At 37.3% G+C, this 24,802-nt stretch overlaps 1 protein-coding gene across 5 annotated transcripts in view; it reads right to left on the reverse strand.

Moving 5' to 3' along the window:
* The window catches only part of NALCN (sodium leak channel, non-selective), a 369,956-nt gene that overhangs the window by 238,059 nt on the left and 107,095 nt on the right, over nt 1-24,802 (reverse strand). For all 5 annotated transcript variants that reach the window (XM_037729607.1, XM_017503589.2, XM_017503587.2 and 2 more), the window contains 3 exons: nt 13,477-13,619; nt 13,246-13,350; nt 4,785-4,871 (listed from right to left, as the gene is read on the reverse strand). In XM_037729607.1, coding sequence (XP_037585535.1) covers nt 4,785-4,871; nt 13,246-13,350; nt 13,477-13,619 — 335 coding nt within the window. The remainder of the gene's footprint in view (nt 1-4,784; nt 4,872-13,245; nt 13,351-13,476; nt 13,620-24,802) is intronic.

Here is a 24,802-nt window from a genome sequence, read left to right on the forward strand (position 1 = left end):
AAAAAAAAGATGTAAAATAAGCTCTTCCTTTTAATTTTATTTCCATATCAAATTGTTTTATGAGAACATGTTCACATTTTGCTTGTTTCAAAAATAAAAAGAAGTTCAGCCTTGAGGGTAACATACCATGATAGTATAGGTCAGTGAGTGGATGGTTCTGACGAAAATTTTCCCATTATCCAGTTTCAGATGGCATTAATCATTAGCAAAAGCCATCAAGTATTTCATGGCTACTTTATCTTCAATGTATCTTCACTTAATTATTTTTTTAATTAATTATTTTTTTCTCAGACATAGAAATGTATTCTCTCTCTATTCACAGCTCTTGCTTGCTGTAAATGACAACCTCTTGGCCATCCCACTTTTCATCCATACACGCTTCATTCCTGCCTCTGGAAAGCTTTATTTAGGGCCAGACACCTGAAGTTGAGTTGAATGAAGCTGTGTCATACTGAATTACCTGACCCCCTTTTTCCCCCAGTTTGTAGGCATATGAGTCACATTCATAAACTGTCATAAGCATGCTGCTATATTTATAACACATATTTCATATAGGGGTCTCTGAGATGCCACATCTATATACTTCAAGCCTCATATCGATCCCTATTCTATTCCAATCTTTATTTTACTATCTCCTTGATTGGTTTTGTCATCACACTTCACCTTGTCATTAATCCCTTGCTATTCTCAAGTCTTTGTGATAAAGAGGCTGACTTGCCTCCCAATTTCAGATTGCTACCTTGAAGCATCTATTCACAACGATTCAATAGATTTTAAAGCTCTGGGTCCCATACAACTCTGATTTGGCACTCGGAGTAGCGATAGTTTATTTCCCTATCACAAACTTATGATTTCTTGCATATTTTTTTCCTGCTGGATAAAGCATGGGACTAGGAACCAGGAGACCCAGCCACTAGTCTCCTTTGGTTCTCCTTTTGGGTCAATGTAACTTCAAGAGATATCCCTATGTCCTCTGAATTACCACTTTCTCCTACGAATGGCTGACTATGCATGTCAGTCTTTCTGCATCATAGGGTTGTAGTAAATCACATCCTTAGCCATTCTATTCCTCATTCTCTCTCTCTCTTTTTGAGAGTCTTTCTCTGCTGCCCAGGATGGAGTGCAGTGGCAAAATCTCAGCTCACTGCAACCTCCATCTCCCAGGTTCAAGCAATTCTTGTGCCTCAACCTCCCAATAGTTGGGATTACAGGCGTGTACCACCATGCCTGGCTAATTTTTGTATTTTTAGTAGAGAGAGGGTTTCACCATGTTGGCCAGGCTGGTCTCAAACTCCTGACCTCAGGTGATCTGCCTGCCTCAGCCTCCCAAAATGCTAGGATTACTTATGGTTTTGGTTTTAAGATTATACATTATTCCATGAAAGCCTTCCCCGACATCTTAGACAAAGAGGACCCCAATTTAAATATTCTCATTGCATCTTGCATTACTTCTTTTAAATCCCCCATCACTCTTGTGATTGCTAGCTCAATTCTGCCTTTTTTCATCTTACCCTCAAGCACACTGTAAGCTCTGTGAGAGTGGAGACTGTGCTTATTTCTTTCAGGACTATCCTAGTGTCTAGCACATAGTTGGTACTCGGTAAATATTGGTTGATGGATCAAAATATAATGTCAATAAAAGTGCTTTTTAGGTAAGAAGCTAGCACTATGATCATTGTCATCATTGTTATTACTATTAGTAATTAGTTATTTAGTGATAGTACTAAAGATAATTGTAGTAGTTTTATATTAGCAGCATTGTCACCATCAAATATAGGACAGAAGGAGGACCACAAAATAATACATATTATCAATATTCATTGTAAGCTTTTCCTCTTATTACCCTCCATTTTTTAAACTGACAGAAATAAATAACTATGAAGAAAATGAAAAGGTAGTCTATGAAACAGGGGACAATTGGAACACCATATTTCTGAAAAGTAGATACTATCTAAAAGATACAAGAAACTCATACAAGTCAATAGCAAAAACAACAACAGCAAAAACCAAAAAACAAAAACAAATACAAAAAGCAAATAATCTGATTTAAAAATGAACAAATTCAGGGTAGACATTTTTCCAAAGAAGGCATATGAATGGTCAATAGGTATATGAAAAAGTGCATACTATTACTAATTATCAGGGAAATGCAAATTTAAACAATAAGGAGATACCACCTCACATCTGTTATAATGGTTAACATCAAAAAGACAAAAGATGACTATTGGGCAAAGGTGTAAAGGAAAAATAACCCTTTTACACTGTTGGTGGGGATTTAAATTGGTAGAACCATTCTGAAAAACAGTATGGAGATTTCTCAAAAAATTAAAAATAGAACCACCATATGATCCAGTAATCCCACTTCTGGACATATGCCCAAAGGAAATGAAATCAGAATCTCAAAGAGGCATTGCAGCCCCAAGTGTACTACAGCATTATTCACAATGGTCAAGTCAAGGAGCAACCTAAGTGTCACTGATGGATGACTGGATAAAGAAAATGTGGGTGAGGACGTGGAGAAATAGAAACACTTTTACACTGTTGGTGGGAGTGTAAATTAGTTCAACCATTGTGAAAGATAGTGTGGTGATTCCTCAAGGATCTATAAATGGAAATTCCATTTGACCAGCAATCCCATTACTGAGTATATACTCAAAGGATTATAAATCATTCTACTATAAAGACATATGCACACGTATGCTCATTGAGTCACTGCTTACAACAGCAAAGACCTGGAACCAACCCAAATGTCCATCAATGATAGACTGGAAAAAGAAAATGTGGCACATATACACCATGGAATACTATGCAGCCATAGAAAACAATGAGTTTGTGTCCTTTGTAGGGACTTGGACAAATCTGGAAACCATCATTTTCAGCAAACTGACACAAGAACAGAAAATCAAACACACATGTTCTCACTCATAGGGGGTTGTTGAACAATGAGAACACAGGGAGGGGAGCATCACACACTGGGGTCAGTTGAGGGTAGCTAGGCTAGGGACAGCAGAGGGTAGGGAGGGGGGAGGGATAACATGGGGAGAAATGCCAAATATAGATAATGGGGGAATGGAGGCAGCAAACCACCTTGCCATGTATGTACCTATGCAACAACCCTGCATGATCTGCACATGTACCCCAGAACCTAAAGTACAATTAAAAAAAGTAAGAAAATGTGGTATAGACATACAACAAAATATTACTCAGCCATAATAAAGAAAAAACTCCTGCCGTTGACAACAGTATGGATGAACCTGGAGGACATTATGCTAAGTGAAATGAGCTAGGCACAGAAAGACAAATACTGCATCATCTCATTTATATATGGAATTTCAAAAAGTCAAATTCATTGAAGCAGAAAGTAGGATGGTAGCTACCAGGGGCTGGGGACAGTGGGTAGAAACGGGGAGATATTAGTTATCAGTTAAAAGATGGCCACGTTCTCAGGATCTAATCAACAACATGGTTCATTAATGGTTAATCATACTGTATTGTATACATGAGATTTGCTAAAAGATTAAAGTATTACCCCCCCTCCACACACATGCACAGAGATTACTGCTGAATATATGAGGCCGTGGATGTGTGAATCAGCTTGGTTGCAAGGATTGTTTTACAGTGCACATATATCAAATCATCACATTGCATACCTTCACTATTTAAAATTTTTATTTGTTAATCACACCTGAATACAAACAGAAACAAAAAGAATTAAATAAATCTATGCTAAAATGGCCATATAAACATAGCCCACTGTAATGGCTCAGAGTAAAATTTTATTTTTTATGTACCAATTCTTGAGTCCCTATCTGGAGAAAGACCCAAAAAAAAGAAAGGAGAAACAGTCTAATCCCATGGCAGATGTGAACACATCTCCAAATTATGAGGGTGGAATGAAAAGAATTATGGAAACCACCCCTTATGAGAAGAGGATTTGTCAATGAAGACCAAAAAGGCTAAATACAATAAAATTCTCCAGGTGGAAGAATAAATGATTATCTGCTCCTAAGAGTGGGCTGCTTGGAGGGAAAATGGAAGTAGTGAAAATACTATGGAAAGTTAGGGTTGCTATTCTTTTTAAGGTGACATTATTTTGAATGAGTTACTGATATTTGGGGGCAGGGAGGGGGAACAAAGCAAGAGAAGATGTCAGATGGCCTCCTGAAGAAGAGATAAAGGAGTTTATTGGGCCTTATGAGAAGCTTGGAGAAGATGGGGATTCCAGAAAGTTCACAGGCAGGGACCTGAGGTGCTATCTTCGAATCACTGTGAGACTCTATCTCATGAGGACTCTCAGGCTCCACGTGCAATCTCATTGCCTCCTGTTTGCTGTTGGTGCGCTTTGCTAAAGAAACGCCTCTATATTATGTTCCTCTGAAAGCTTGCAGAAAAACAGAGAAACTATGTGTCAAAATATTTTTTCCCAGGTACTCAGTGAGATATTAAATTGAGTGAATTTGCCCACCGCCAAATAACTCAGACCTTTGGTAAAGAATCTTTTTATAAGATTTTACATGTCAACAAATTTTTTCATTGATTCAATACTGCAGAAATGCTCTTACATGCATGCATTCAGCTATCAGAAATTAATCAAATCCCTGCTATGTGTCTTTAAAAAAAAAAAGCTAGGTCCTGGGAATGCAGGGTGGAGTGAAGTACCATCTCTAACTTCAGGATCATAAATATGGGCAAATCTAAAGCTTAAAAACCCATGGATTTTCTTGGATAAAATAAAATTCAAAGACCTTTGCTGGGTGATTTTTAAAAATGGCATTGTACTGCACCTGGAGGCAGGCTGGGGCGCGTCCCTGGGGCTTGTTGACATCCACAGCTACCAGCTGCCAACCTCCAGCAGCATCTTCATGAAACATCTTCAAGACAAAGAAGGGAGATGAGTCAGAGACATTTAATACGGAACATTGAGAACTCTACGTCTCCAGCTTTGTATATTTTTATGCTATCAAAAATTTGTCTCCTTATGGATTTATATTTGGAATAGAAGTCATTTCAATTGTACTTAACATTGAAAACTTAAGTGAATGAAAAAGGAGCAATGATAATAACTTGAGTTTATTGATTACTTGCTATGCCAGGCACGTTCTATCTTGCATAGGCTTTGCATATAATTGATCAAATATTCTTCTCCACAAGAGAAATACTTTAGCATTTTATCCCCATTATATTGATAAATATCTATTAGATCTGGGAGAAAATGAAAACTAGAATTAAAAAGAATTTTGTCTGGTGTGTTTTTAATATAGACAGAAAATTTTAATTTTTATTCAGTGGACAGTTCTCACTAACCTAATAAAAATATTCTCAGGATCAATAAAATAAGAAGTGTGCATGTGGCAGAGGGGAAGAACTGGTGTGGTTTTATTGGTAGAAGACACATTGCTTAGTAGACTTTGTGTAATTATTTTAATTAGGCAGCAATTAATCTGCTGAATGGAAATATCATGTACATATTATAAAGGGAACAAGTAGTTTTTTTTGGCTTAAAGACCTAAGTGATGAAATTCAAGATGCTACAGGCCTACAAAACTGAAATCCATTGAATTAGATATCTAGGTTATTATCTCAAAACTACTTATGTGTCAATATTACACCTAACTGGAAGACACTCATGCACAGTCTCCCATTAACACATTTTTCTTTCTAGTTCCTTAGAAGTGAGTGTGTATGTGTGTATGGTAGAAATAGGGCAAAATTATTTTTTTTTCTAAGTAAAGACACTAACTGGAGACACTGCTTTATTCCTGTCTAAGGTCACTATTTTACAGAAACAAATATTTCCTTTGCTATCCTTATTTATGTCCTCCTGTTAAACTGACCGTGTATTCAAATGGGTAACTGCTGATGGAAATATAAATCAGATGATGCAAAGATCCCATTACCTAAGATCTGTAATTAAAATTTCAAATCCCTGGTAGTAGTGGTGGTAGATCCTTTGTGGAAAATAAACTTGCCTCCTATAAAATGATCGAGGTGGTGAGAGAGAGTTGCCAAAAATCTCAGGCCTTATTTTATTTATCTATTTAATTTTGGAGACGGAGTCTTGCTCTGTCATCCAGGCTGGAGTGCAGTGGCATGATCTCGGCTCACTGCAACCTCTGCCTCCTGGGTTCAGGCAATTTTCCTGCCTCAGCCTCCCAGGTAGGTGGAACAACAGGCACCTGCCACCAAGCCCAGCTAATTTTGTATTTTTTTTTTTTTTTTTTTTTTTTTTGCAAGAACGTTTTTTTTTTTTTTTTTTTTTTTTTTTTTTTTTAGCAGAGACAGGGTTTTACCATGTTGTCTAACGTGGTTTCAAACTCCTGAGTTCAGGCAATTCCCCTGCCTCTGCCTCCTATATGTATTTTTAAATGACAAAATTAAGGTGCACATTTACATAAAGATACTTTGACAAAGATGCCAACTGCAAATTGCTCATCTCAGCTGTCCATTTACAAGATTCTCATTTTCTTTAGAACAAACTGCCAAAGCTCTTTTTGGGGTGAATCAAGCCTATCCTTCCTCAATAAGCTCATTCTGAGAATACAGACATCAGTGGAGATGCAAACCTGTTACAGGACCTTGTAAAGTTTCTGTCAAAATTCTGGAAGCCTTGTTTTAAGGACAAAAGACAAAACCAGCCCTGCCAGTCATCAGTTATGCATAAAATCCCTCTGCTGATACATCCTATACTCTCTAATTGTGACATAAAGGATCCCTGGGGCATATATTTACTTTGATCAGTAGCAGACTAATTTTCTCTGTTAAATTATTTTTTTTCAGCGGACCAATATCAAAAGAATCAGTTTAATTTTCAGTAAAAGTGTTCTCTCAAGGTCATTTATTTGTATGAAATAAAGTAAAGGAAATGTAAAAATGTTCCATTTCATTTTAGTCCCCTGAATTATACAACATTTAGATTGGTTAATATTTGGTAGATCTTTGAGACAGAAGTTGGGATTGCTAGCAGAAGCCAAGAATCCTCAGAGACTCAAATCCTTGCGGGGAGTATGATAGGGACTACCAGTCTTCCCTTTGAATCTCCTTTCCCTGTTTTACAAAGAGAATCTGTGTGGGGCCACTAGGCTACCAAGAAAAAAGGGCAGTTCTTGTCCTTTCTTTGAAGCTCACCTTGACCATGTAACTACATACAGGCCTATAGGATGCAAACAGAAATCCTCTCTTCCTATATTTCCTTCTTCTTCCTGCACTCTGGAATGTGGATGTGAGTGTCAGAGCTACAGCAGCCATGCTAGTCTACAAGGTGACTTTGGTAACAGAGGCTGTGTGACATGGAACAGAAAGGAAGGTGACTGGATCCATGGCAACACAGACAACCGTGAGACACTGAATGACCATCTCCAGCTTTATATGAGAGAGAATGGGATTCCTCATCGCATACCTCATCTAAGCAAGTTATTTTTTTTGGTCTCTTGCAACTGAATGTAACGTAACTAGTACATGTGGTTTCTGTTAGAATGTCCATTAATTTTTTTTTTCATTTTACTGATGCAATTTTCCTTTCTCATTCTATAATTAAATATTTTACTGTTAAACACTTAGAAAATGAGGACGGGTTGTAAAAAAAAAAATCTTAAACCCATTCCCCAGAGACAACCACCACTAACATTCTAGAGTTAACGTTCCAGGTATTTTACACACACACACACACACACACACACACACGCACATGCACACGCACACGCACACGCACTCCCCACACAAACATGGGATACTTTTTTTTTGTACTAATATGTCACCAGCATATCTTCACATCTATAAAGTTCAGTGCTTATTTTAATGGCTTGCTTTTATTCCAATTTCATAATTTGTAATCAATAACTTACTGCTAGAGATTAAGATTGTATCAATTTTAAAAAATTTGCCAAAATGCCTCATAAACATCTTCAAACATCCTTGACTACTTCCCAACATTTTTCTTTGGATATATTTCTAGAAGTAGACTCTCTTGGTCAGATAGTATATATGTTTTATTTTTGGATACATATTGTCAAACTGTCTTCTAGTAAAGATGTTTTAATTTACACTCTTGGCAACAATGTATGTGAATGTCCCTTTCTCAGCCAGCAATAAAAGCTGTCTTTTTTTGAGAAAAGAAAAGTTACCAGGGGGCCAGAACAAAGATAGCGTGTTGACAGCAGGGCTTGTAATGGCTAAATTGAAAGGAGGTAGAATCTCATGCTGAATAAAAAGGCTCTTGCAGCTGAGCAACCTGGTTTTGAGTCCCAGTTTTACCACTAGCTGGTTATATAACATTGGGGATGATAATTAACTTTCAATCATTGTCATTTTTTTACATGCAAAGTGGAGACAATCATAGTGCCCACTTCACAGTGGTATTGTGAAGTTTAAATAAGACAGGTTGTAAAGCTATTAGGCTAGTGCAGATCTCAATATAAGGGAGTGATTGTAAGATGTTTTGAATTAGTGGAATATCACCAATAACACCAAATAATTTCCCTGGCACTCTCCTCTTAGCACAATCGTTTGGAAGCGCATGGTGATTTCAGCTTTGAGAATTCTTTCAGGCCTGTCCATTTGCAACTACTAGAGTTTTATAACTGGTCACTTGGTTTGCAAAGTAGTTAAAAATGCTTTGGGGATTGTTCTACTCTAGACATAATATCATCACCATCAACATGAATAACAGGTTATCTAACGGACAGTGGTAAAAGAAAGAATCTTGGTAACGAAGAATCACTAGCAGCTGAATTAGAATTCCAAACTTCAGACATGCACACACACACATCCACATACATAATAATGCAGAGAAAAATCTAAAATTTACTTTGCAATTTGTATGCTCTTTGGGTTCTTTGAAAATCGATGGCTTTTAAAAATAGCTAATAGTCATTATGATATAAAATAGTGAGAGTGGACCCCTGGCTTGATTTCATTATGAAATAATATATTCAGTGATACAGTCTCACAAAACGTAATTCTCATTTATGGCTTCCTATGATGACTGTGTTATTCCATTATTATTGTTTCAATAAGAAACCACATTATTAGAAGGAGTTCCCTATTACACCACTCTAGAAGCACACTTCTTTGAAATGCATTCATTAAATTGTTTTCTCACATATTTTAATGATGCAGATTCAGGAGGAAATGAATGGCTTTGGAACAGTAAACACATTTTTGCTAAAGTGTTGTCTTTGAGCATTAAGTTATATGTAGCTTTCTCTTGGGAAGAGAAATTCTTTCCATTTTTGGTCATGAGTCTTTTCATCCATTCTTTTCTACTTTTTAACCCAGCACTACCCGTTTATGCATAAGTTGCTTTAGGCATTGCATAACCCATATTCTAAGAATGTTGATGGAAAGCCAAAGTAGGAAAAACTCAAAAGTGCCCTCTATTCCCACACCAATTCTACCTTTATCAGTCTTCTCTCCTTATTAGGGGATGTTAATTCAGAAAGCACATGTCAGCAAGAGTGCTCAATCAGAGATAATAACAGACCCAGAAGTGATTGCTGTCTTTGTACAATCAGAATATTTATTCATTTACCAAACCTTCAAATATGACCCTATTGGACTATGATTCATTTATAAAAGTTAGGTATGTACTGACTGTCACAGGCCTGCTTTCTGTCTCTTATCATTTTAACAGAAAAGTAGTCTCATGTGGCTCTCAAGTTTAGTAGTTCTTTGAGTTCTGCTCGAGGCAAAGTTGAGATACGTTCATCTCTATCATGAGCTGGCCTAGGTCAGAGGACCAGAGGACTGGTAACAGTCGTCTGAGGTAAAGCATCTAAATAATGGGAGTAAAGGTCTGGGTTAGTGAGATACAGTACTCAGGGCTTCGTCTTTCAGCTCATCTGCACATCCCAACATCTAGTGATGGGACATCACTGAAAAGTTGTGTCCTGGGTATCCCTATAGCAGATAAACATGGGGAGGGGGCATTATATCATGGGTGTATGAATCACTTATCCTCCAACCCACTACACAATTGAGCACAAGGCAATAGTTACCCATATCCAAGAATTAGGCAGGTATGAAATCACAAGCTTCTCAGAGTCCAGACAGACTCAATGCTTAGTAATTTGAAATTTTCTACATAATTTTCCTTCTGTTTTCCAGTTATCTGTTACATTATGGTCTCCTAAAGACCCTTGGCATTAATCTTTCTGTGATTTGTTCCTATGCTGTGTCTTGGGGGCATTTGGTGGTGACCATTCAATCGAAAAATATTGCTTTGCTATTTTAAAGAAACAGTCTTCATCACAGATTTCCTTTCACCTCCCTTGAAATGGTCCCTATCAGAGCCAGTTCCTAGTCAGCTACCTAAAACAACAGAAAGCCCCTTCTTTGTTCTGAAAATGTGCATATATATGTATATATATATAAATAAAATAAATATATATGTACATATATACACACACATATATATATACATATATACACATATATATACATATATATACATATTTTTATTTTTTATTTTTTTCTACACGCACGGCTGTTAGGGTATGTCTGCAGACTCAGACATCAACAAGTCCAACAAGCTCAGGACCCTTTAGTCCTTTGATGAAAACAGCCTTTTAACAACTGCAAATTTTTCATATGCTAGAGAAAGGCATAACAAGAATAAACTTCCATGTCTGAAAAGCTGTGTGTGTTAAAATAATCATCTTTATTTTATTTCTTTCAAATTAGTAACTTGTGATTTAGTGTTTTAAACCACTGAATAAGAAGTCCCTGTTCTCAGAATTTGGTCAGATTTTACAAACATAACAGCATCATGGCAAATGATGTCTCTCCCTTCTCTACACATAAACGCATCAGAGGGCCCATTTGTAAGTGGCTAGCTAGGGTGGGCGGGGCCTGAAGCTGGTTGCTAGGCTGCCTGAGCAGTGTTTCACCCAGAGGCTGACAGCAGGAGCATTGGTTGCTTAGCAACCAGGTCTTCAGCTATAGCATTTTTCTTAATCAAGGTTTTTCACAATTCTCTGTGTGATTACCTCTACTGAATATCTAGACACATTACCTCTGAATTATCAAATTATTCCTCTTGATTAAGTGCAATTTTGCATCAAAATGATTTTGCACAACTTTGTTCCAAGCCTCTTCCTACTTCCCTTTCTATTAGAACCATTGGCTGACTTGGTGGTGCTTCCAAATGCTTTCTCCAGCTGTGATTTTATACTTGAGAGTAACTCCATAAAAATGCTATGGTTTTAAAGGCATTTCAGGTAATCTCCAGGAACACTGCATGTGACTTAAGGGCCGAGTTCATAGTTACATGTTCCATTTAGGACTCAAAGTCATAACCACAAATATGTCCTTCTAGAGGCTGTCCCCTCGGAATGAACTGGGAATTTTCTTATCTCTCATAGTTTGAAAAAAGAGAGGAGAGAGGAGATAAGAACTTGCTATGGTTGATTTCTCATAGGCTTTTCTTCATGGCAACTCTGATATATCCTGGATAGGATATTCAAAAAACCTTTCATGGAAGTTTGAATAGTCATTTGTCAAAATTGAATGAGACTGACACCATTTCACCTATAATGAATTGACTAGACAATTAAGACTTTTACAGCATCATAAAGATGCCTCAACACCATAAGACTTTTCCCAAATTAGTGTGTTTAATTGCACTTTAACATATAATTATTAAAGCTCAATTTGAAGGTTTTCAAAAGTAACCCTCAGCTCCTTGATAGATATCTTTGTCTTAATAGTTTTATAAGTATTTACAGACATGTTACATTTCCTTTAGAACTTAGTATTATAATATTTACAAGGCATTATATCATTTTATTCCTGATTCTGGAATTCTTATTTTCTCTCTCTTTTATAAAGATTCACACTAGAAGAAGGTGTATAAAACTGCCCTTCCTTTTTTAAACTACCATAAACACACACACATTAAACAAAACCAAAAATAAAAACATAGGCATTTTTTTATTTGATTATTTTGATCTAAATTGCCCTCTTATGTAATAACTGCTCTGCGGCTTTTAGCAAATTTGTAGGCCACCTCTAAATTCTCAGGAGCCTTATGGTTTTATGGAAACAATATTGTCTTATGGGAACTTATGGGAATCCTTCTGAAAATAAAGGGATTCCTTAAAAAATCATAAACATGCATTTGGAGTTGAGGGATCTTTTTCACAGTTTATTGTACTATTGTTTGTTCTGAATAAAATGTATTTTCCATTACAAAATTCTAATCCTACACATAGACATTATATAGGAGTGCAAATACATGAATAAATACTCATAAAAGTGAGAAATTCTATACCGTTTATATTTTATCTGCAAGCCATTTGAGGACTTGTAAGAATCAAAGATATGTAATAAACAGGGTTGCCAACCTCCGTTTTGTTTCAAAAACACCCACAGAGCTATTAAAAAATATAGGTGTCATTACTCCACTGGCTAGAAGCTCTGATTTGATTATTCTGGGTTTGGACCTTTTAACCTGTATTATTTTATTTTATTTTATCTTATGCTTTTTGGGGGATAGGGCCTTGCTCTGTCACCCAGGTTGGGGTACAGTGTTGTGATCACAGCTCACTGCACCTTTGACCTCCTGGGCTCAAGTGATCCTCCCATCTCAGCCTCCTGGGTAGCTGGGACCACAAGCTCATACCACTACTCTTGGCTAATTTTTAAAAAATTTCTTTTCTTTTTATTATTTTTTTTCTGAATTGAGATGGAGTCTCACACTGTTGCCTGCGCTGAAGGGCAATGGCACAATCTTGGCTCATTGCAACCTCTGCCTTCCAGGTTCATGTGATTCTCCTGCCTCAGCTTCCCGAGTAGCTGGGATTACAGGCACACACCACCACACCTGGCTAATTTTTTTTTTTTTTTTTGGTATTTTTAGTAGAGATGGGGTTTTACTATATGGGCCAGACTGGTCTCGAACTTCAGACCTCGTGATCCGCCCGTCTTGGCCTCCCAAAGTGCTAGGATTACAGGCATGAGCCACCATGCCTGGCCAATTTTTCAAAAATTTTTGTAGAGATTGGGTCTTGCTACATTGCCTAGGTTGGTTTTAAAATCCCGGGCTCAAGCAATCCTTCCCCTCAGCGTCCCAAAGTGCTGGAATTACCAGCATGAGCCACCGTGCCTGGCCTGACCCTGTATTTTTAAATAGCTTCCTGAGTCAGACTGTAGAAGCCCATCATGCAAGAGATTCCCCAGGTTCCAATGACGGTGAGGCTGGGACATGTGCATGCTCGAATGGGTTATGGCATCGTCTTGCTGATACCGTACCTGGGTGGTGGCTGTTGAGGTAGTGCTGCTTCTCGATCCCCACATTTGTTGAAACTGTACTCTGATTTCTGCAAATGTTTCAATGATAACAGCAATAAACACATTCTGAAAAAAATCACAAACATTTACCAAACTCTAAGAATGACAAAGCAGAGGGCAACCAAAACCAAACCAAACATCTGCAGAGCCATCATAGAACATAGATATTCTTAGTACAATGCTTTTCAGTACCTTTACGAGCCAGGCGAGGAAGAAAATGAGAGTTATGAAATAGAAGTAGGAACGCCAGCGGGGAAAGCTGTCGATTGCTCTGTACATGAGGAACACCCAGCCTTCCTGCGAGGCAGCCTCATAGACGGTGAATATACTGGTTCCTGCCATGAGAGAGGAGGACAGACTGAGTCACAATTGACTTTTGAAATAAGAAAGCATTTTCCAGAAAAACGATCAATATTTATCCATACTCATTTTCTCAATGGCAAAAGCTCTTCAAAAAGGGATTACAATCCCATGTAACATTTTACTGTTCTCATTCTTAAAATTTTAATAAAGTTGTTTCTGGCTTCAAGCTGGGGTAATTTCAGTATCTCTAGCAATAGGATAATTTGATATTATACCTTTAGCTGTTAAATGCAAGTAATAATGTGGAAAAGGAAATAAACAGTCAAACCAAGTATGTATAATTTGAAAAAGGATGTGTACCATTTAAGCTTGCCACTTGGAGCCTAACACATCCAATCAACTGAAAAGCACCTGCTATAATTTTAACCAAAATGAAATAGACTAGAGAATTGGGTTTCATTTGAAATAACTTTGTCATAGGGAGAGTAAAGTATCTCGGGCTCCAAAATTAATATGATAGAGTTTGTCTTTGGGTTCCATGGTGTTTACTGAACACCAAAATGTAAGGCAGTGAATCACCAAATAGGACTTTGTATTTTCCAGGAGAATTATCTCATAGAAAATACTTCTAGTAATGGAAAGAAAGAAAAGTTACAAATATGTGGACAGATTTTTTAAAAATTTATTTTATTGCATTTTAGGTTTTGGGGTACATGTGAAGAACATGCAAGATTGTTGCATAGGTACACATGTGGCAGTGTAATTTGCTGCCTTCCTCCCCATCACCTACATCTGGCATCTCTCCCCTTGCTATCTCTCCCCAACTCCCCACCTCCCACCGTCCCTCCCCTATTTCCCCCCAACTGACCCCAGTGGACAAATTTTTTAACGCTGGTTAAGAGAACCTAAAATGTCATGCAGCTAGAAGATATGTTTAATCCTAACAATACTATGAGATGTTTTACAGATGGGGAAACTAAAGCACATAAAGATGAAGTGACTTGTCTAAGGACACAAAGATAATATGAAGGGAAATGGAATTCGCTCAGTCCTTCTGGTACAAGGCCCCACACATCAAACTGTGATGATATCTTGTCTCTTAAAAGCCTTTCTGTAGTCAGTTTCTCCATCTGTACAATGGGAAATAACACAGACTTTATAGTGTTGTGAAGATTCAATGATTTAATTCCTGTAAATCATAGGGTAGGTTCTTAAGATATTTCAGGTATCATTATGATTATAAAATGGAAAATAATTGCTCAATATGCTTTTGTGAGAAAACACACATAGCATTGAAGTTATTTATAAAATAAATATGACATATGTTGCTATTTATAGAACTGGTAAACATTGGTATCTCAATACATTCTACTACTATAAATGAGTTTTATTATTACAGAATATAAAACCAATCTCTACTCATATATGTTCTCATTCATAGAATTTTAAACTAGAATTTGCATATGACCAAATGTCCAAACTAAGAGGGTTGCTGAAGTTGGGGCAGCCTCACTGCTTCTTTGAGTCTGTGCATGGGAAAGAAGAATCCAAGCATCAGTGAACACCAAAGCATGCAAAACAGAAGGAAAGTCCAGCCACAGACTTAGCGACAAGAGAAAAAAAGAGGCTGGAAAAGAAGAACTGAAAGAAGCAAAGCATATTCCTATTGCCTGTTATACATGAATGTGCGCTAATATACTTCACATAGAATATAACTTTATAAATGTCCTGCCTTTCATTCTAAAAATCATATTTTGTACATTGGTGCTGTACCTCCTTGTCACAACAGCTGGGATGTGTAAATCATGTTGAGTTTCTAGGCTCTTTAACACACATGCCGAGGAAATCTCTGTCTTATTAGCTAGGCAGATGGGGAAGTGGGGATGAGGGTAGATATTATCAATACCATCTTACAGATAAAAAAGTGAAGGTCACTGGTTAATGAAGGTACCCAAGGTGGAAAGTGATAGAAATTTAAACCATATCATCAGGTCATAAATCTTTTTTCTTTATTATGCTATTTATATTTTCTCTTGCTTGAGATTGGGGCTTTAAAAATAAATTATTAATGGGTACAAACAGAATTAGATAGAAGGAATAAATTCTAATGTTTCATGGCAGAGAAGGGTGATTATAGTTGACAACAATGTACTGTATATTTCAAAATAGCTAGCAGAGAGGCCTTGAAATGTTCCCAACACATAGAAATAATAAATACTTGAGGTGAGGAATACCCTAAATACCTTGATTTGATAATTATACATTTTATGCATATGACAAAATATCATAGGCACCCCATAAATATGTACAAATGTTATGTATCAATAAAAATGTTAAAAAGAGATTATTTTCTCTTATTACCTTTAAATACACTTAATGTTTTTCTGAGAGACTATGATGGCTAAGTTTATTGTTTGGTCATCTTTAAACATAAAACCAATTAACTATAAAATAATTCCTTTTGTTTCCACATTATTTCTTTTTTTTTTTCCCATTTATTTATTTTATTGTATTTTAGGTTTTGGGGTACATGTGAAGAACATGCAAAATTGTTGCATAGGAACACACATGGCAGTGTGATTTGCTGCCTTCCTCCCCATCACCTACATGTGGCATTTCTCCCCCTGCTATCCCACCATGGAATATTATGCAGCCATCAAAAACGATGAGTTTGGGTCCTTTGTGGGCACATTATTTCTTTAAAAGTTGACTTTTAAGAAAACGTTCAGAGAGGAACAACATATATATATAAAATGTCAGCAGCAAACAGAGGTAACTGTTTTTGTTAATGATTCATAGGTACTAATACTGGACAATATCTTTGCTTATGTGCAGTGAGTATGAAACATTTTTAACATAAAACAATTTATAATTTATATTCCATATTTTCCTCTAGGTTTTTGAATGAAAACAAAAAAGTGTCTATACAAATCCATTATTATCTACCATTAAAGTTCAATAGCTATACTATCTGAGCATTTTCAGGTAAAATATGGAGCTTGTTACTGTAAGATTAAATTTGAGAGGAACATTGAAAATTATCCTCCCTCTCCCTGTCCAGATCTTTCTTAATTACATCTACAAGCAAGACGTTATTTGGAGTTATGTAAAAAGGAGCACATTTAACAAGTAGTCTTGAAGCTTCTAGTCCATTTTTTTTTTTTCTACCTGGACAGAGGAAAAAAGGAAAGAAATAGAAACCCACAGTACAGCTCAAAGAAAAGGGTTTGTTGATACAAAGAGATGAAATATTTGTGAAAATATAACCAAAGCACTCCCCAAGAAGATGCTGGCTATGGGAAGAAATGTTTCCCATATGTGAACTGCACTGTGCAGAAAGGCTGTGAAGAAGTCACAGTTGCACAGGCAAAGGCAATGGACTGAGATGGTCCTTCCTCATCACTTTTATACTCTCAGCTTTGCCAAATACAGCAAAAGAAATCTTTTCAAAAATGATTTTCCAATAGTTGGCCAGCATTTAAACCAGCAACAATCAAATTTACGATGCTCTCATTTTCTTTGGGAAGTAGAGGACCCTGAGAAAGAAATGGTAGCTACGGAAACCTGTTTTCGTTCTTGCTGCTGGCCCTGCCCTGCTTGCCTCGAGCCCTCTTGACAGAGTCCTGGGCTGCCCTGCTCACCTCTCCTCTGCCCTCAGCCACACCAGGCGGTGGCCCTCCGGACTCCCAGAGAGCCTCCCGTTCACCTTGTGCCACGTCACTAGTCACGCTGGATTCTCTACCTTGTCTGTTTTCCTCACTAGGTGTGAGCACTCCAAAGTTAAAACTGTATCGTTCATTTCTGTACCAGGAACTGAGGAGCACTCAAAGGTTGTTGATAAATTAAACAATGATTATGTAGCCTGTAGACATACGAAAGGGTTTCTCAAATATTTGCTTTTCAATGAATTCTTCCTTAATATGAGCACTGCACAGATAGTTTGAAAACTATTTTATAATGAATTGACTTTGTGTTGCTGATTTTCAAAATTCACTTGAAACACATGCACGCTCATATATAAACGTAAAAACCCATCCTATACACACAGAAAAGTCTTCCTCTACTGTTTGATCCAACATGGGAAATTTCTAGAAAGCACATTCATACATAAAATATTTTTTCTAGATGTGCTGCAGAATATTTTTAGTCCATTTTAATTATAGAATTAAAATTTCTGGCTAAAAGACCATATTTTTGTTAAATGAAAAATGATGCTGCAAACAGCACCTGGGAATATAATGCATTAGCTTTTTAGAGAACTATAAGATCTGTTCCAGAAATATCTCTGGGGAGCTCCTGGAATAGCACTACTTTCTCTGATCCCAAAATCAAGGCACAAATTAAAGGTGTGTAAGAAACGCAATCACAACAACAATACTGAGCTCATCAATTTTCCTGATTTCATTCATTCTTTCTGACCTCTTCCACTGGTGGTTTAAATTTATTAAATAAGATCACAAGTCTATATTTAGAAGATAAATGCTAACCTTGAAACTTTCTACACACTGCCTGCTTTGAGAATGAGTATGGGATATTTTTTATAGCTCTGAACAAACCTATATTCCCATCTGTTTTGATTACCTTCAGGATTTTATTTACTGCTTTGCCCTCTTCTGCTGACTCTTTTCCCATGAAAAAAGTGGCAAGATATTTGTGTTTTGGGAGTATTCCCGTTAGTTTCTTCTAGTCTCACATTACATAACCACATTGTTGTTCCTCTCTCAAGTGAGAGGGTCACAAATTTGTGGAGATAACTAGCAAAACACTATAAACCTGGGGTCCCACCAGCAAACCTCTCTCCAAACACAAAATATCTATAATAGTATTCTAATGATGGTAATACCTGATCTACTGCGATGGAACTTGGGAAGTTAGAGTTGGTGATGTAGACTTGAGATAAGTGGAATAAGAACGAGTCAGTACTGAAGGGCTTGGTCTGAATAATCACCTTCACTTCCACACTCAGAATTTTTAAAAGAACAAAGAGGATTTATTTTAGGACCATCCATTTCTTTCTCTCTCTGGGGTTTGGATCCTCAGCAATGATCTTTAACTTTAACTCCTCCAGGGGTACGGGACACCCCATCTTCTGCAGCAGCTCCATTCCCAGGTAGGCAAGAGCCCATTCACTGGACACTAAGAGGCTTCAGTCTCTTTGAGAGTCCCTCTTGGCCTCACAAGGCACTGCAGCTGTAGGAGTCTGAAGTATTAGTCCCTGCAGCCTCTGAGTGAATCATCCTTTTTTTACCCAGCTCATCCTGCTATAGATGCTTGTTTTCTTATCTGGTCCTTTAACTCTTCCAACCTGAGGTACTGTTGATGAAATTGGCCTGATTATCTGGCTTCATTTCCTGTCTGGGAATAGAATTTCATCGGTGGTGAACAAAATGGCAGCCATCTTGTTACTCAAGATCATCAGTTTCCCTCAGACTCTTCTAAATCGCTCTTTCTGATCCTCCAGTTGACTCTGATTCGACCTCTCTTTTCAGAGAGAAGCTGATTGACTTTGTCCTTGGAACCTTTCAGTTTAAGCATCCCCCTCAGTTGGAAGGGAAAAGAAAATTACATGTTACTCAGCCACTGTACTTGGATGACTATGCTGTATCAGTGTCTTGAAGAACTGTAACTGTTAGGCAGTAGATTCACCTGTGGCAGTGTATAATAATCCTAATTCTAAACTCCAAATACATGCTGATTTGCTCAACTACAGTTGCAATAACTACATATTCAATACTGAAAGATGGTCAAATAAGAGCTTGATATTTGCACATGTGCATGATTAGGAGTACAACTTGCTCAAGATGGGGTGGGTTGTGCTGTATTGCTTTTTATTCATTTTGTTATGTTTGCATATATACAACTTGTACTAATCTCCAACCAATTTTTTTTTTTTTGGACAGAGTCTTACTCTGTCGCCCAGGCTGGAGTGCAGTGGCACAATCTCAGCTTACTGCAACCTCTGCCTCTGGAGTTCAAGTGATTCTCCTGCTTTAGCCTCCCCAAGTAGCTGAGACTACAAGTGCATGCCACCACGCCTGGCTAATTTTTGTATTTTTAGTAGAGACAGTGTTTTGCCATATTGGCCAGGCTGATCTTGAACTCCTGACCTCAGGCGATCCACCCACCTCAACCTCCCAAATTGCTAGAACTGCTCCATAGGGCAATATTCTTATTAAACTACAGAAGTAATGAAAAAAGGGAGCTCTGAATAGTTTAAGAGAGAATTTGCTGAAGCTACCCAAAATATAAGTTTGGTACTAGTGACACCTGCAGATGGTTGATGCTTTCATGGAAAGATCTGTCCTGTGCATTGCAGGGTGTGTAGCGACATCCCTGACCTTTACCCACTAAACTCCAACAGCCCCTCCAACTCCCAACCAAGATTCAAATAGCCCCTCCAGCCCTTAACCAAACACGCTTATAGACATTGACCAGTGGCCCTGTTGACAAAATTGCCCAATTGAGAAATACTTTTCTAACTTGGCAGCCTTTCTGATTCTTTCGCTTTTTCCCTGCAGTGCCTAGTGCAGGGTGTAATATATAATATATATTAAGTATTTTTGAAACAAATTGAATCTCTTCACATGAGATCAAAGGAGAGACTTAAAAATGACATTTTATTCTTCCTTAAAGATTTTTGAAGGCTAAAACCTATATCCTAAGACATCACTTATTTGCGTAAAGTATTTGCCACACAGTAGACAACTCAATAGTACCATTACATAATTTTTTTTTATCATTTTGCTGTTTTAACAACTATGCATTGGAAGGAAAAGCTTATTTCTTTTAAAATTCCTGCTATGTACTAGATGACTGTATTCATGCATATCTTAGAGTTTGGGGAAAGGAGGCTATCTCTGCTTGCAGAATGAGCCATTACAAAAGTACGTTAATTAAAATTGAAAAAGAAAATTCACATATTTTGAATAAAATAAATAATGCAAAATTTTCCCAAACAAAATTAAATGACTACCTTCTGAATTGTTCCAAGAAAAACCACACATATAGTGTTTTTGGTAAGCTTCCAGGTCTTTCTTCTGAATCAAGATGAGACATTCAGTATATTCACAGAAAAACACAGAAGAAAACAGACTAATTCTTAATCCATGTTCATAGACTCTGGTTCTGTCTGGACCATGAGACAGATAATACAAACTTGCAAAACAGTTCAGTAGATGTAGCCTCTACAATGAAACGTAAGCAGCGGCCACCAGATTTAGAATAAAGCGGCCGCCTCTTCAATTCAGCTGCAACCTGCAGCTTGAGTCACTTGTGGATGACAAAATCTGTATGGAAATTCTTTTTGTGTTTTTGGTGGACTCTCAGTTTCTCTCACCCTCTGATAATCTCTTCACTCGGACATACCATCTTTTATGCAGATTTTAGCCACATATTTAAAAAATATTTTAGCCAATCGTCGGTAGTGAGATTGACTGTAACTTCCTATAATGCTTTTTCTTCACCAAATTTCACCACACCATCTCAGCACTTTTTTCTTGACAACAGACTGATAACTCAAATCCTGAGAGCTAGTTCTGTGGTAAGAGTAAATTGTACCACAACAGTAATTATCATAAAGTAAATGTATTTGTCCTGAGAGAGTGAAAAAAAAAAAAAAAGCATCAGCGAGGGATGTGTACTATTAAGGTGGACATCTGGACTCAACATAATGGATCTTTGTCACTACAGCTGGATGATCCATGTACATGAAATGAGATCATGTGGATCAGCAGACCAGCAATAGCAAGAAAGGTGCATCCTGAATTGGAGAGATTTATTAAACAATAAACCAGCTAGAATGAAATTACTTGGGATGATGTCACCATCCTAGTGAAAAAAAACCTTTGTAAACCATGTTTTCTCTCTTTCCTTCCCTCCTTCCTTCCTTCCTTCCTTCCTTCCTCCCTCCCTCCCTCCCTTCCTACCTCCATCTCTTCTTTCTTTCTTTCTCTTTCTTTTCTCTTTTTCTTTCTCTCTCTCTTCTTTCTTTCCTTTCCTTTCCCTTCCTTCCTTCCTTCCTTCCTTCCTTCCTTCCTTCCTTCCTTCCTTTCTCTTTCTTTCTTTCTCTTTCTTTCTCTTTCTCTTCTTTCTTTCCCTCCCTCCCTCCCTCCCTTCCTTCCTTCTTTCCTTCCTTTCCTCCTTCCTTCCTACTTTTCTTTTGCAGTCTCATTCTGTCACCCAGGCTGGAGTGCAGTGGTGCAGTCTCGGCTCACTGCAGCCTGAATCTCCCAGGCTCAAGCAATTCTCGTCTCAGCCTCCTGAGTAGCCACCATGCTCAGCCTTACAAAAACTGGAACCAACCCAAATGCCCATCGATGATAGACTGGACAGGGAAAATGTGGCACATATACACCATGGAATATTATGCAGCCATCAAAAACGATGAGTCTGGGTCCTTTGTAGGGACATGGATGAACCTGGAAACCATCATTCTCAGCAAACTGACAGAAGAGCAGAAGATCAAACACCAAATGTTCTCACTCATAGGCGGGTGTTGAACAATGAGAACACATGGACACAGGGAGGGGAGCACTACACACTGGGGTCAGTTGGGGGGAAATAGGGGAGGGATGGTGGGAGGTGGGGAGCTGGGGAGAGACAGCAAGGGGAGAGATGCCAGATGTAGGTGATGGGGAGGAAGGCAGCAAATCACGCTGCCACGTGTGTGCCTATGCAAATCTTGCATGTTCTTCACATGTACCCCCAAACCTAAAATCCGATAAAATAAATAAATGGGAAAAAAAACAAAAAACAAAAAACAAAACAAAAATAAATAAATAAACTCAAGTATTTTCCCTGACAGACTGTGCTGTAACCATGTGCCTATAATAATAATCTTCAATACAACTTCTCCACACACCCAACTTAGGTGCTCCACACACTCAGCCTGAGACTTGCCACGTAACTATCAAGGTAATACAACAAAAGAAAGCAAAAAACACATTTTTTATTTGCTATTCTAGAACATGGAACAAACACAAAGGACTTTTTAAATTCTAAATGCTTAAAACTATGTATAAAATTTATGCTTTTGAGCTACTTTAATTTTGATTTTGTTTTTGTTTTTTGCACTTAAGCACTCTTTTGGCACACCTTGCCACATTGGTAAAATCACTTTGTTACCTTAAACCCAGTGTTCATAATTCTGCAATAAGATGAAAAGTCATGGAGGAAAAAGGCATACACGTATGTTAGCATATATTTTCTAAGTTAATTTTTTATAGTTGAAATATGTTTCTTCAAACTTAGAAAATTTATGAAGTTCCAAGTTCTGAACAGAAGATACTTCAAGAAAAGGAGAGGTGAAGGCTTTCACTGCACTATTCACAAATGGAAAATACATGTTGACAAACTGGCTGCTGACATTGGCAGGAAAGTGTAGGCACTACAGCAGAACATGTCCCAGGATGCTCGGTCCACATCCCAACTAAAGCACTCCCCAACTACTGCCCTGAGCCGTTTCCAGGAAGGCTGATATTAAGGGTAGCAAAGAAGTCATGTCAGATACAACTCTGCCTGTGAGTACACCTTCTACCTTTGAGGAATAGCAATAGCAGGTCAAAAGAGCTTCTTGGAAATTTATTTTCCATTAGTTGTCTTAAGAAGAAAAGAATAGCTGGGCGCGGTGGCTCACGCCTGTAATCCCAGCACTTTGGGAGGGCGAGGCGGGCAGATCATGAGGTCAGGAGTTTGAGACCAGCCTGAAACCTGGTCTCTATGAAAAACACAAAAATTTGCTGGTTGTGGTGGTGCACACCTGTAATTCCAGCTACTCAGGAGGCTGAGGCAGGAGAATTGCTTGAACCTGGGAGGCAGAGGATGCAGTGAGCCAAGATCATGACACTGCACTCCAGCCTCGGTGACAGATCAAGACTCTGTCTCAAAAAGAAAAAAAAGAAGAAAAGGAAGAAAAGAAAAGAAGAAAACCCTAGCACTTTGCCGCAATTTTCTGTCAGTTACAGTTCCTAACATTCCAACCGTCCATTACTTCTTACCTAAGTAAGCTGTATGAGTCAGTACACCCTGCAACTCAACTTCCCATAGATGCACTAGGGCAGTGACGGTACTGCTGGTCACCACTAAGGCACTAAGGAAACATTAATGAAAAGCTTTTCAATTGTCTTAAAGAGCAAGCAAAATATGTCACACCAGAAATATGTTTTCTCTCAGGGTCTTTTAGCTTTGTCAACCATTTTTGAAAGGTTTATTGGAAAGAAATCTTTTCCAAGGAAATCAAATCAAAAAGGCTAGAACTTTCCATAACGTTAAAGTGATACTAGTTATGACATAAAAAATTCATAATAGTCCAAATATTAGAACCAGGTATTTGGCAAAAGTACTAAGATATTTTTCCTCTTATTTTGGGATATGCACATAGTTCATGTCTGCATCATCGTATACATGCAATAAAAATTAATATGCAAAAATTAATGATAAGGTAGGCCTGGTAAGTCTATCTCAGAACAACTACAAGAGCAAGAATTTATTTATTTACTTATTTTTAATAGAAAGGCTGAATGAACTAGTAAATAATCATAGGATAAAAAGATAAAAAAAAAGATCAATCAAGATTGGAAATAAATAATTGACATTTGTTCACAGAGGCCTATTAAAATCCAATTAAAAAAAACCAATTTAGATCTAGGTGAAAGGGAAGAAACATACCTGAGAGATAGCGACCTAATGTAATCTTAAATAAGTAGGAGATAAGAACTACAAATAATCCATGGAATTAACTAAAGTTTTTATTTGTATTATGATAAATACCAAATTTTTATAATTTAATCTAAATTTCATCAATTTAAAAATTTATAATACAATACTAAAAGCAAAGATGTGTTCTAATATCATTCATAATAATATTACAATTTAATGTTTAAAACTGAATCGGAAATGTTAACTGCTGAAAATTTGAAGCTATACATGGGGAAAATTTTCTGTCTTATATCTTCACATTTACATATATGAACAAAAATGTTGACAGAATTTTTCCTGTATTTGCTATCCACATTCTTCAGTGAACTTCCAAAGCCTGGAAATATGTTTAAAATTGAGATTTTTTTCAACTGGTTTAGATTTTTTTCCTCCAATGTGCTACAGATTCAAGTTTAGATTTATTAAGGTTCCACTAAGACTAAAAAATCACTTTTCATGTATTAAAATCTATGCTGCCGGTGGATCCAAGATGGCCGTTTAGGAACAGCTCAGGATTGCA

Source organism: Cebus imitator, unplaced genomic scaffold (genome assembly GCF_001604975.1).
Source record: "Cebus imitator isolate Cc_AM_T3 unplaced genomic scaffold, Cebus_imitator-1.0 Scaffold312, whole genome shotgun sequence".
In the NCBI taxonomy this organism is placed as follows: domain Eukaryota; kingdom Metazoa; phylum Chordata; class Mammalia; order Primates; family Cebidae; genus Cebus; species Cebus imitator.